Below are 14,190 nucleotides of genomic sequence, written 5' to 3' on the forward strand. Positions count from 1 at the left end.
GACCAAAACCAGTTGCTAAAATAATGGCAAAACTCTGAATAATATCTCAATGCTTGTTCAAAGCTTTTGAAATTAATCTAGTTAATAGCAAGTAAATAGGTAACAAACCAATTTTGCTGAATAACTTAAATAATAGTACCTGTAACTTGACAAAGTAGGAGCACATTTTTAATAAATAACAATAATAACTTTTGAAATAACTTCAAACATACAACATATACTTACTTTAAATATCAACGACAATTTTTATAACTTGACAATTATCAAACCAAATAACATGACATAACAACATATAGTCAAAATATCAATATTATAAATTAACAGATAATCTAAATTATCAAAACAATATAACCAAATACAAAGCACATGACAAACTAAACTGATACTTCAAATTGTCAAACCAAATTACATGTTTTCATTATAGAATGGATAAATAATAATAATAATAATAATAATTAGGGCAATGAAGGTTTTTAATTTCGGATAAACCAAGACAAAATCAAACATATCCCAAACCAAAATCAAAATAAATAATAATAAAAACACTCGGACATGATGCTGACAGAGAGAGTGAATATGAGGGTGAGAGCGAGAGCGATTCACGTTGTAAATCTGTGAGAGTGAGATCGATTAAGAAGATATGATATGTTGATCAATGACTATGGTGATGGAGAATAGAGAGATTGAGGGTGTGAGATGTGGAAGGAGTTGAGAGAGAACTCAAATAAGTGAATGAGTGTCGTTTGATAGACTAAGACTAACTGCATAAGGGAAGTAGTTTTGGGTTTGGGTTTTCTATTTATATATCAGGGTGGGTACCTATATTCTCGTTATTCGTCCCGTACCCATGTTTTTGAAATCGTGGAAAACTCAAACTCATATCTAAACCCAATCAAAAGCAGGGAAAACCCTTAAATCGGGTTTGGTTCGAGTGGATATATGCGAGTACGGGTTTTGCTTCAGTGCCTAGTTGATTCAAACAATTTTGAGAAAATCTCAAAAGTAACAAGATCCAAGGAAGGTTGTGATAAACTTGAGAACTATCATGAAGGAGGGAACAAAGTTAAACAAATAAAGCTTCAATTTCTCATAAAAAAGTATGAATTGATGCTTATGGAGGAAAATCATAAAGTAGCTGACTACTTCTCAAGATTAATCACTGTGGTGAATCAAATGAAAATTTATGGTGAAGCAATTGCTGAGCAATAAGTTGTTGAAAGGTAATGAGGACCTTGTCTCTAAGATTTGATTTCATAGTTGTTGTCATTCAAGAATCAAAGGATGTGAAAACTATGAAGATTGAAGAATTGCAAATTTATTTTTAAGCAAATGAGCTTATGGTGATTGAAAGATGAACGAAAGGCCAGTTAAACAAGCCTTCAAGCTCAAACTATCGAGAAGGATAATAATGACAAGAAGAATGGCAAATATAACTTCAAAGGGGGAACTTGTCAAACTTCAAAGGAAATAGCAAGATTGACAATAAAGTTGAATCTTAAAGGAGATGAGGTTTGGGCAACAATCAAGGAAAGAAGAAATATTTTGATAAAAGGAAGCTGCAATGTTATAACTGTGAAAAATATGGTCACTATTCATATGACGATGGTATGGAAAAGGTATACAAGTCAAGAAAGATGACGAGGAGGCTAAAATGGCACAAGAAGACTTAGACTATAATCATGTACTCTTAATAATGACAACAACCAATACTAAAAGTTTCAATTCAGAAAGATGGTTTTTAGGTTTTTGATTGTTCTAATCTCATGACAGGAAATAGAAAATGAATGAAAGAAATTGATACCATTAAAACCACAAAAGTGCAGCTAGTTGATCATAGAACGCTAACAACAAAACAATGGGAAAGTTTGTAATTAAATTATAAAATTGCAAGATAGTTGTGATAGAAGACGTGTTGTATGTGCTTGGAATGCAATGCAGTCTATTAAGTATATGTTTGGAATCCCGACTAGTTGAAAATTCTCGCGTTACGAGATGTTTTCACCGTGAAAATTGAGAAGCTACAAAAAGTAGCATCACTGCAAAAGCGCTTTTTTCTCATCCCCACCGATCTAACAAACACACTATAAATGTCGAACAACTCGTACCAAAAGGTTATTATCTAATAAGGAAAAATAACTCTCTAGAACTTTTTGATAGAACTCAAAGGTTAGTGTTAAAATATCATCTTGCAAAGAATATAACCTTTCAAGCTAGCATGATGACTGAAGAGATGAGATGTACTCCCTTCCGTCATATTTATAAGCAAAAAACAACTTTTTATTTACAATTAACGTATCTGACTTATAAATGTGATTGAATACATTAATTATTCAATGTAGTTAAAAAATTGTTTTTTACTTATAAATATGACCGGAGGAAGTACGCTAATAACAATGAATAAAGAAGATAGTTGGCTTTGACACTATATGTTTGGCCTTTTAAATTTCAAAAGTCTTATTCAATTAGTTGAAAAAGAATTGATACTAAAATAGTCTTTGTGGTTTGCTTAATTGGTAAGCAACCAAGGAAATATGGAATTCGTTCCGTTCACATACAAATCATAGATCTATGGATGCATTACACGCAGTGGCGGAGCTAGAAATTTTGCAGAGCCGGTTAAAATCCCTACAGGACCTCTTTTTTTGAATAATAAAAATATTTTTAATACAATAGAAAATAAAAAAGGAGTGTTACCACGGATCGAACCCAAGCCATAGAGGGATCAGGTAGCGCGCTTAACCACTACAACACAATGTAACATAACATATGATATGTTATGGGGACCTCTTTTTTTGAATAATAAAAATATTTTTAATACAATAGAAAATAAAAAAGGAGTGTTACCACGGATCGAACCCAAGCCATAGCGGGATCAGGTAGCGCGCTTAACCACTACAACACAATGTAACATAACATATGATATGTTATGGATAATATGATAATTATAGGCACGTTGAGGACTGTTGTGACACCTATGGATCTCCTACGAGATCCGGGGCGTGTGCCCAGGCTAGCTGGGTGGTAAAACCGCCCCTGATTACACGTAATTCACTGTGATGCATGTTGTCTTCTTTAGATTTGTTCATTAAAAGGAAACAAATATTTCATCACATTTATACATAAATATAACAAAAATATAACTATTTAAATTTTAAATTAAATACATCTTTTTTTTTTTTTAATAGAAGATGAAAGAGTATGCGTTTTATCATGTGCATGCGTCATAGGACAATGTAATGTAATGCACACTTTATTGGAAGGGTAGGTTGTTTGAATTTGAAAAGCAGCATACATAATAGTGGAACCGGATTAAGATAATAATATTCAAGATGGAATACATTATTTCTGCTCGCTTACACATTACAGCTGCCGCCGCGGCTTGACCAGAATCATTTCTCAAAATCTTTTCCCATACATCAGAAACTGGATTCTACAAACTGTTACCAACATAACAAAAAACTATAAATCGAGTAAAGCAAAACAACAATTCAAAAATGAAAGCAAATTAGCAATACCAACATAACAAGAAGCTGATTAGAAATTAGAAATTAGAATTTAGAATCAGAATCAATATGGGTGTCCTTCCAAAGAGGATAATACTAATGCGTCACGGCGAGTCCCAAGGAAACCTTGACACGTCAGCATACACCACCACACCAGACCACAGCATTCAGTTAACTCCATCCGGCATCGCCCAAGCCCGCCACGCCGGCGCCAATCTCCACCGTCTCGTTTCCGGCCAAGGCTGCTCCCCTGACTGGCGTCTCTACTTCTACGTCTCTCCTTACGCCCGTACCCGATCCACACTCCGTGAAGTCGGTAGATCTTTCTCCAAGAAGCGCGTGATCGGCGTCCGAGAAGAGTCGCGTGTAAGGGAACAGGATTTTGGTAACTTCCAAGTTCAAGAGCGTATGAAGATTGTTAAAGAAACTCGTGAACGGTTTGGGAGATTCTTTTATCGCTTTCCTGAAGGTGAATCCGCCGCCGATGTTTTCGATCGCATTTCCGGTAACTGCTAACTGCTTTTCCCTTCTCTTTAAATTATTCAGATACATCATATTGATATCAATTTGAATTTATTTTTATTTTTTAAGGTTTTTTTGAATCTTTATGGAGAGACATTGATTTGAATCGTCTTCATCACGATCCAACAAACGATTTAAATCTGGTGATAGTATCACACGGATTGACATCACGAATTTTCTTGATGAAGTGGTTCAAGTGGACGGTGGAGCAATTTGAGCATCTAAACAATTTCGGAAACTGCGAGTTTCGTGTGATGGAGCAAGGGAGTGGTGGAGAATACAGTTTGGCGATTAATCATACGGAGGAAGAGATGCTCGAATGGGGAATGTCTCCTGATATGATTGCTGATCAGAAATGGCGTGCAGATGCGCCTAGAGGTGCTTGGAATGATCAATGTCCTTGGTATCTTGATGGTTTTTTTGATCGTTTTGATGCATCTGAATCTGATGATGACACTGAAGCAATCCAAAATGAAGGTGAAACTGAAATGAAAGTTGAAGCTAATAAGTAACCAACTCTTTCAGCATACGCATAAAGAAGAAATAGAATTTGAGAATTTAGAGGTTCAAATTGATGATAGCCTTTGATTCAGTGTAGGTGTACAAGGCAATTTTATGCTTTTGTGTTAGTATTCATTAGTTCTGTGTAATAATCATAATTTACGAATTTTTTTTTATAACATGTAAAATTTAGATTTTGAAAAATTAAAACATGATTTTCTCTTTTCCCTTTCTCTCTCGTGTGAGCCGTCACCAAAACCCCCAGTTTATTCTCCTTTACATCAAATGGATGATTTTTCTCTTTCTCTTTTATTGAAATAAGTGACTTTCACATCTATTTCGTTTTTTGTTTTGTGATTTTGTCGTCTTCGTGCGGCGTTGGTTTGTTTGTCGTCTTTGTGCGACATAGTTTGTTTTTCTTGTTTCTTTCAGGTATTTGATCGGTTCAGATTGTCACATCAACTTTGATCCAGTGCAAATCCAATCAATGACTTTGGCATCATCCACGTTGCAGATCCGGAGACATGTTATTCCAGAGATTTAAATATAATCATATGTGTAGGCATTTGTACTTTGCCATTTTATGCTATTAACATGGATGTTGTGAGCTTGTTCACATATTCATTCTTTTTATTTTTAGCGAATTTGCATTATATCGATGTACTCTGTCAATTTGAATGAATGAATATATTTTAAATGGTTTCACACGTTTCAATTACTTATCATGTGATTGATCAAAATATTTTTGTAATTCTTTAGTACGAGAAAATTATTTGTTATCAAATGAGACGATTATTTAAATTTAGGATATTGTTAACGAATGTCTCCGACACTCTTTAAACATTTCAAAATAAGCAATTATTCTTTAAAAAAGTTAAATATTTTGATTTCCAAAACAATGATTACATGCATTTTTAAAAATACTTATTACTTATGGGTCTTAAAGAGTGCTCCGGAGACACTCGCTAACATTTCCCTTAAATTTATTACGAATCATATTACATTTGTTAAAATCACGTGAGCAAATACCTGTGCACTAAATAATACTACGTGTATACGTTTATTTATTTAAAAATAAAAAAGAAAGAAGCTACTATTGAATTCTCAATGCATGAAGAGATTGCAAGGCCAAGCACCACATTCATAACAGCTACTCTGTGTTTCATGACATATATTATTGCTGCTCATATTATTACAGCCTAGATATATAATCAACAAATTGAATTGGATTGGTCATTGAGATCAGAACCCACTTTCAGAATTGATCGCAAAGGCTTTGGTTCTTCTTCTTCTTCTTGATCCAAGGAGCTTGACTTTTGGAAGGACTTGCTCCTCTTTTTGATCTTTTTATTTGGCAGAATCTGTTCCACATTGTCACATATGCTCACAGATTTCTTTAGAGATATCCTTTTTGGCAATCTTGTTGTTCCTTCTTTAACCATCTCATCAACTTTCGTGCATGGAGAATCCTTATTACATGGTATCCCTAACCTTAAGACCTTGTCCGCTTCACAATCAGAACCTCTTGGTGCAGTTGAGGTTGAACTGTAACGTGCAGAACACCCTAAAGTCACTGTCTTCAACGCTTGCGAAGCCAGAGTTTTAGTGATGAAATAATAGAGCTTGTAACAAATGCCCAGATGTTGAAGATGGAGTTCTCTTTGGTCCATCTGCTAAATTTTTTTATCCAGAGATGAAGATGTGAAAAGGGTGTTGTTTTAATGTGGAAAAAATACAGATTACCCAAAGTGGTAAGAATATAGATGACTAAGTAAGGAAATAGATATTAAAAATCTTTGGAAGATATCCTTTGCTTTTCTTGGAAGGGAAGTTAATAAAGAAGTCTTCAGCCTTTACCAAGTTGTTATTGAATCTGATAGTAGAAAGCAAGAATATAAAAAGACATAGCCAATGAATGTTGCATCTTTCATACTCTATGTTTATAGCGTGGCAAGAACACAGCAATGCAATTAATCAACACTAATACATCAACAAAAAGTTTTAAGCTTGATTTAGCTGATCCTTCTAAATCATTAGCAAGGTTGTCGTGTTGTTACAGAGTTATTAATTTTTTTGTTGACCAAGGAATTATTAATTTATTTGTGAAACGAATAGTGGGTTTGGAAGAATAGCATCACTTTGACCATTCTTCCACGTTTACTATTCAATTATTATTATTATGCTGATGTTAGCAAATTCCTTTCCCACAAGGTTTCATTTGATTGACATATATAAAAGAGATTTGTAAGGAGAATAATCGAAAGGAGGAAAATCTCTAAATTAATTTCATTCAAAAACAAAATTTGGATAGGTTTAAACCTATATTCGATTTTATTCCAAAACAAAACTCCTCTCTAAGATGAACTTGTCTCCAAAGGAACCAAGTAAAAGATTGCTGTGGCAAATCAACTCAACAATAATAAGTTACAATTTATGAACATATATAACTACCATAAATTTTGGTCTCTTCTTTCATGGAGATAACTACGATGCTTTTGGAGATATCCGTCCACAAAGACGCCAGTATGATCTAGGAAGAAACGAAGGCTTCTCAAATATCCATATATCACGAACAAGAACCTGGAAAATATAGGAAACCAGTACTTAAATAAAGGGTAGGACACTGAGGTTAAGAAAACAATTTATATTGGCGGTAAAGAAATGGAAACTTATGCATGCACCCACTGTATCAACTATCAAGTTCCCTTTGCTATGGCCCCATGCTCCCACATAATTCATGCCATGTTCTATTTCATAGAATAATTGTGGAAGAAAATATTGGACAAACAACGACAACAAAGCCTTATCCCACTAAGTAGGGTCGACTACATGGATCATTACAGCCATAATGTTCGATCCTAAACCATATTTGGATCCAACTCATTAGCCTCTAAATCTTTTCTAATAGTTTCTCTAGGTCTTCCTCTACCTCTTCTGATCCGACTCTCCTCCATCTGATCTACTCTTCATACTACATACCAGTCTTCTCTCGACATGCCAAACCACCTAAGCCTATTTTCTACAATCTTTTCTACTGCAAGTACTACCCCAACTCTCTCTCTAATGGTGTCATTCCTAATTCTATCCCGTCTACTATATGAGACAAAGAAAGAACAGATTATCGTTGCCTTGATCATCTAATGCATTATGCTAATTGGCAGAAGAAAAAAAGAAGAAGAGAGAGAATGAATATCCAGAGACACACACTACAAGGATGTAAGCAAAGCAATTTACCTCCTTGTTTTTATCTCCAGCAACAACAGAACCTTTTGAGTCATATGCTTCAAATTTCTGCAAGGAATAAAACATCAATTCACAGTCCTAAGTTGTTGAAGTCCCGGTACTCATGACACCAAGGATATATATTTTCGGTAATGAGACCAATTTTAATGTGTAAAGCATACTTGTTTAGCCAAAATCTCAAGGGTAATCTGATAAAATACTTTATTCGTGTCACTTTTGTCAACTCCAAGCTGCAAAGACAAAGAAATCTCCATAAAACAATAATATAGAAAAATATATAATATTTTCAAATTATATAATGTGGCATGTGTGCATGTTTGTATGTTACATACATGAGTACAACTCAGTGTCATATGTGTATCTGCTCTTCTGGATAGGCCTAACAGGTTACGTAGGCATGCATACCAACAAGATCTAGCCAATTCATATTATATAGGATCATCATCATGATTCAAACAGGAAAATAAAAATTACATCGAATCACAATTATTTTAAATATGTATCCCAGAAAGGTTCTGCGCAGCAGAAACTTTGAAAAAGAATCTTAGAAATAATTTTTTGCTACTATGAGACATAAACCAGGGAAGATGTCCAGAGAGCACATTAGAAAAATGTCAAGTAAACCTAAGAGATTAACTTCAAAAAATTTAGTTGTAAAAACCTCCAAAAATAGACCCTATGGCCCCAGCAAAGGTAATGATACTACTCAATCCAATCGGACCAGATTTTGATGGTGTCTCACGGTTAGCAAGTTGAGACAATGCAGCGTAAGCAGGTCTTCTTTCTCGTATTTCATATAGACATTTGGAATTTCAACATCATCTTGACTAAAATATCAAATAAAACACAGTAAAGCCAAGAATACTAACCATACGAGCACGCAGAGTTCGTATCAAAACAACAGGCTCAACCATTTCCCAATAAACCCTGCTCCATGTAGTTTCTCTTACTTTAATTTCATTCTTAAGTGTCTGTAAATTAAACAAAACTCTGATAATTATTGATGAAAAATGTACATAGCCGTGACTTTGCAAAAATAATACACATTAGATAAAATCACAAAAAGGAAGTGAACCATACGGAAAACATCTTCTCAGTAACTGCTTTCCTTAATGAGTGTTTGTCACCATTAGCTATAAGTGTGTTTATCTGCAGAAAAGGAAAGGAAATTTTAGCATGGAGCCAACAAAAGAGGCAAACGAAGGAAACCAGCAAGAACCAATCATGATAAATTGTCCTAGCGGTTAAAAATACATGAACCTATAAAGAATTAAAATACAGCTCTTCTGCCAAAGAAACAAAATGCAGCAAATCTCTACTCAAAAGGTGTGGCAGAGCCACAAAATTTATCAAGTAAATTTGTTTACTGAACAAACAATGAAATGCCATTTATGTATCTGCTTCATCAGGCTGATAATATGTTCAAATGGCTAAGGATTTGAATTCATCACTATATAGCAATAAACAGATCACAAAGGAGTTTGAATGTTTCAAAACTGCATCTTTTAGGAAAAAAATTATATTTAATAGAAAATTAAAGGCTTAATGCACTTTTGGCCCCCCTATTTTCATAAAAATGTTGTTTTGGTCCCCTATTTTAAAAATCAGGTTTTTTGGTCCCCCTATTTTACTTTATTTTGGTCCCTCGTCTCATTTTTGGATCATTTTTTCTCATGTGACCTATTCATTTATGACGTGACACCGCTTATTAGACATATTTTTGCTAACATGGATATTAGTGTGGCTTAATAAGCATTGTCACATCATAAATGAATAGGTCACGTCATAAAAAATGACCCAAAAATGAGACGGGGGACCAAAATAAAAAAAAAGTAAAATAAGGGGACCAAAAAAACCGATTTTTAAAATAGGGGGACCAAAACATAATTTTTTTGAAAATAGGGGAGACCAAAAGTGCATTTGAGCCCGAATTAAATTAATAAAATTTTGATTCCTCTAATTTCAAATCTAGAGGTAAATAAATGGTCTATCTTTTGGGACAAAAAACATGACAACACCATGTAGTTGATTGATTGTAGCTGACCTCACCTAATGGGTGCATACTTATAAAGTTTGATTTGATGTATCCTTCTGGTTTTAAACAAGTTTGATTTTGGTTCCCTAGTTTTGATTTCAATAATGTTGTCCTTGTTGATTTTCTAATTAATAGCGTAAATTAGTAACAGGAAATCAGTAAAATATTATTAATATATGGAAGAATGAGTTGTAGACAGGACACAATGACACTGTTTGATTTGTGCAACACACCTCATCTAGTGAAAAGAGGCTTTAGTTGTTGTTTGTTGTTGGCATAATGAGTCAAAAAATAAAGCTTGGTATGGAATACAGAATATAACGGTTATATACCTGCTTGTACATACTGATAGCCTCTAGATAGAACTGTTTCTTTGAATATCCTGTTTTTCTTAACCTTGCAATGGTATAGGCATTTTTGACCTGTAGCAGAGCAAAAAGCAAAATTTGATTCAGGTAACGGATAACGTCTATAGAAGAAAGGGCCACTGCCTATTGTCCAGTATTCAGTACTTTCTGCACGACTTTAATTTCATTTTTATTTTATTTTCTATAATAAAAGAATACTATTTAGAAATACACTATACTGCAATTCTCCAAGATTGGGGGCAAAATAAAAAGGGAGTGGGAAATAAAATATTGGATTAATAGAAATTACTACATAGACATAGTTAGGTTTCAAAATTGGGAGATAGTGCAAACAGAAAGTAGCAGAAGTTATATGCATCATTACCTCCATCATTAAGTCGCTTTTCGTTCTTTCCCAACCACTTCTAGTGAACATCCTGATACATGAAACATCATAGAAATTATAGAGAAGACCAGGATGCATACTTATAAAGTTATAATATATGTAGCTGCAATGCTATACAAGCCTTGAAGACACATCAAATCGGTGAAAATACTTAGAAAATATGTAAATAATTCTAAGTAGATGCAACATCACAGAAACTGCTTTCATGTTAAAATAAATCCCACAAAAAGATATGAAAACTTAAATTTCAGAGAAAAGAATCATGTAAAACAATATATGGGAGTATTTTTTATTTCTTTTTAGGCTACTTAGAAGAAGAAAAGTATAATAGATATAAGAAGCTAAAACAATGGAGATAAAAAACCATTGCGACCTAACCTTTTCCAAAATGGGATTTTCTCACGAGGTTCGTAAGGTTCATAGATAATTCCTGGACTTGACAGGCAAATCTGTGCTCCCTGAAACAATTGTTACACAAGAGGGTTACCTAAAGTCCATCTAAATCATTAACTTTGGAAATCTATTAAAGAATATTATAATGGAAAAACAATTGTTACACAAGAGGGTTACCTAAAGTCCATCTAAATCATTAACTCTGGAAAACTGTTTTCAACTTTAGAGCACAACACACACACATATCGTGCATGTACTTACATCTAGCATATCCACTTTACCATCCATTGAAAAGACAAAGGCTGCTCATGTGGTCTGTCATTTAAAATGCTAGTATGCTATTAATATTTTAAAAAAGTTTTGAGAATATTAGAATGTTCAAAAATCTTTTTGATGCCTTAATTGTAGCTATGAACTGTGTGTCTTAGGTTCCACTCTTCCTCTAATTGAAGAGTAAAATAAACTCCTTGTTGTTTTTAGAAACCCTTCACTTCAATTGCGAATTTTGAACAGAAAGGAAACATGAGATGATAAATCCAGTAAATCAATTCAAATATACAAACAAAATAATTGGTATGAGTATAGAATACAAGAAGGGCATAAGATAATGAGATATAAATCGAGCAATTCTTCCACTTGTATAACCTTAATCAATGATTAAAATAATAAATCATAATATCAACTATAAAATTCTAATTAAAATAATGCACTAAATTATAAATAAATGAATATTGTTAAATTGGGTTGTGTAAATTGTGTTATTTGAATGGCTCGTGATGTGTTGGGTTGTTCAATATTCAATTGGTAAGCCTGTTGAGAGGTCTCTACCCTTCGAATTTATATTCCGACTATCCCATCAGGTCAGAGAAACTCTAGCCACCACCTTTGCCAGATAGAGGGCAGTAATCCTTTCGCACTCTTTCTTCTCCAAGATGACTACGAACACTAACAAACATGACAGGTACACATTACTAAATACTAAATAATATGTCATATATTTTATCTATCTCTGCTAATTTTCCAACAATTAGTAGTAATAAATTAATTGAAAACATCACAACTTTTCCATCAATATATCATTAAACCATAACTAGTAAGAACTTACGTAAACCTAAAACATGATGAGCAAGGCTCGTAAGAGAAATAAGTACCATCCTCCACACAACAAAAGTCATCCTTGTAAATTTCACTACAAATTGGGTGTAACATACATAATCTACCATGCCCCTGTTTGGATAAACAACTTATGTTGCAGGTTATACAATAATCACTTATCACACAAGCTCTTATGAATAAGCTATTTCCATAACATAAGATACCAAAGTCCCCGTTGTTTTCATAAATTCTCTTAAAGGTTGTGCCAGTAAATAAGCTCAAATAAGTCAATCCAATAAGGCCGTATAGCCGACGAAGGATAACAGAAAACAGTTTGATGATTATAATAAAAGAAAGAGAAGAGATTTAAGAGAACCTACCATAGGGCGGACTTGTGCATTAGGTCTGACTTTCACTGCACTAGTTGACATCTTTCTATCATTCATGAAAATGGAAAACTCCGCAGCCTAAGAAAGACATTGACAACAACAAACACAAAAAAAACATAAACCCAAAACCCCAGAAGCAAAAAATCACAATCTTGAATTTTGATACAACATTTGCAGTAAAATGAATTACCATTGTAGATCGAAATGTCAAAGTTTTAACATTAGCGAATGAAAATCCATCGTTGGGTTTAAACAAATCAGAAGCGTTTGATAAAGCATTGGAATAGTTTCTGAAGCTACCAAGAAGATGCGATGGTCGAATCTGAGATGAATGATAGAGATTGCGAGCTGATTGTAAGCGTTTCAATGACATCTTCTTCGTCTTCAACTTCGATGTAGAAGCATTACAGTTACAGTTACAGTTATTGATCAATTGATGAAAGATTATTGATTGATTCAGTTCAATCAAAGAACAATTGCAGGTTTCTGGTTTTCAAGGGTTTAAGCATTCAACGTCGGGCTGTAAAATTGTATATTCATTTATCTTCAATTGGGCTCGTTAAGGAAATGTGTATTTCTCCTACAAGTTACTATTTGCACTCCTGTTTCTTTAGAGAAAACACCCCAATTAACTTCCATCGGTTTAGGACCTCGGGATATGCTCATTTGTAGGTTTGGGATTGAATGTTAAAACTTTTTATGTTGGGTCAATTAGTTCATACAAAATTTTGTTCTGATTGAGACTTCAATCTGTATTCGTCAGTAAATAGTGAGATTGGTATTCAAATTAATCGGTACTTAGGTTAGATATAGAGTTTACACACACACGATATACAAACCTTTTTATTTTATTTTTATATTTATTTATTTTATATTTTTGAAGTCTTGAAATGTTTTGCTGCATTCTGAAAGCTAACTTTCCAAATACAAATAAAAAATTGTATTTCTTAAATGTGTTTTTATTAAATGTTGTAAACACATGTTTTTTTTAAGCAAACTGTATTCTTAAATGTGACTCTAACCTGAAAAAATTGAGGATAAGAAATTGATCAAGTTCTTGACCTCATTAGGAGAGACTAGATATAAGTTGACCCTCAAGCAACCCGTTCTTTACAATTAAGTAGAGTGGACACGTTGATTTTTTAATTGAGTGTTACACTACTACACTCATTTTGTCACTTCCATAGTCATTTCATTTCAAGTTTTTAATTTCACTAGTTTATTGACCACTATAATGACAAGTCCCTTCAAAAAACAAATTTTCATTTTCATAACACAAGTCTCTTCCTTATTCTGTACTACACTACTGCTTACAACCATATTCAAAATTATATTGTTGCTGTCCTGTAATAAAATTTTGGCGACTTGTTGACTAAAGGTGTCTTTTAAAAAGTTATCCTATTGACATTTACTAAAAGACACCAACTAATTTTTTTTAGCAAGTTATAATTAAAAAGTGGATAATCACATCTTGAGATATGACTTGCTAAAAAACACCTATAAAGGTGTCTTGTAGCAAAACCCTTTTCTTTAATAGTATTATAACTCCAAACAATTTTTTTATATATTACTATTAGTTGCTTGTCTTGAGAACGCCCGACTTTGTGTGATTTGTCCTTATTGAACCCGTAATTTATTAAGATAAAGTTGAGTTTGGATCTAAATATTTGGCCCGGCGTAATGCTAAGATCGGGTGAGAGACACACTTAACTTGGCCTAACCCGTCTTTTGTACATCGAAGGTGGAAGTGAGGAAT

The 14,190-nt window shown here is 33.5% G+C and overlaps 2 protein-coding genes across 2 annotated transcripts; one reads left to right on the forward strand and one right to left on the reverse strand.

Annotated features, from left to right (window-relative positions):
- Positions 1-3,314: 3,314 nt before the first annotated feature.
- Positions 3,315-4,758, forward strand: LOC11407173 (phosphoglycerate mutase-like protein AT74). Its single transcript, XM_003591008.4, has 2 exons — positions 3,315-4,008; positions 4,095-4,758. Exons 1-2 carry the CDS (start codon positions 3,573-3,575, stop codon positions 4,535-4,537), a joined length of 879 nt encoding a protein of 292 aa, XP_003591056.1. The 5' UTR covers positions 3,315-3,572; the 3' UTR covers positions 4,538-4,758.
- Positions 4,759-6,786: 2,028 nt separating this feature from the next.
- Positions 6,787-12,891, reverse strand: LOC11407174 (uncharacterized). Its single transcript, XM_003591010.3, has 10 exons — positions 12,625-12,891; positions 12,426-12,512; positions 10,936-11,015; positions 10,537-10,588; positions 10,137-10,226; positions 8,850-8,918; positions 8,639-8,740; positions 7,931-7,999; positions 7,761-7,817; positions 6,787-7,106 (listed from the first exon to the last, which is right to left on the reverse strand). The coding sequence occupies exons 1-10, from the start codon at positions 12,805-12,807 to the stop codon at positions 7,011-7,013; spliced, it is 885 nt and encodes a 294-aa protein (XP_003591058.1). The 5' UTR covers positions 12,808-12,891; the 3' UTR covers positions 6,787-7,010.
- Positions 12,892-14,190: the final 1,299 nt, after the last annotated feature.

The sequence above is a fragment of the Medicago truncatula genome, chromosome 1 (assembly GCF_003473485.1).
Source record: "Medicago truncatula cultivar Jemalong A17 chromosome 1, MtrunA17r5.0-ANR, whole genome shotgun sequence".
NCBI classification, from domain to species: domain Eukaryota; kingdom Viridiplantae; phylum Streptophyta; class Magnoliopsida; order Fabales; family Fabaceae; genus Medicago; species Medicago truncatula.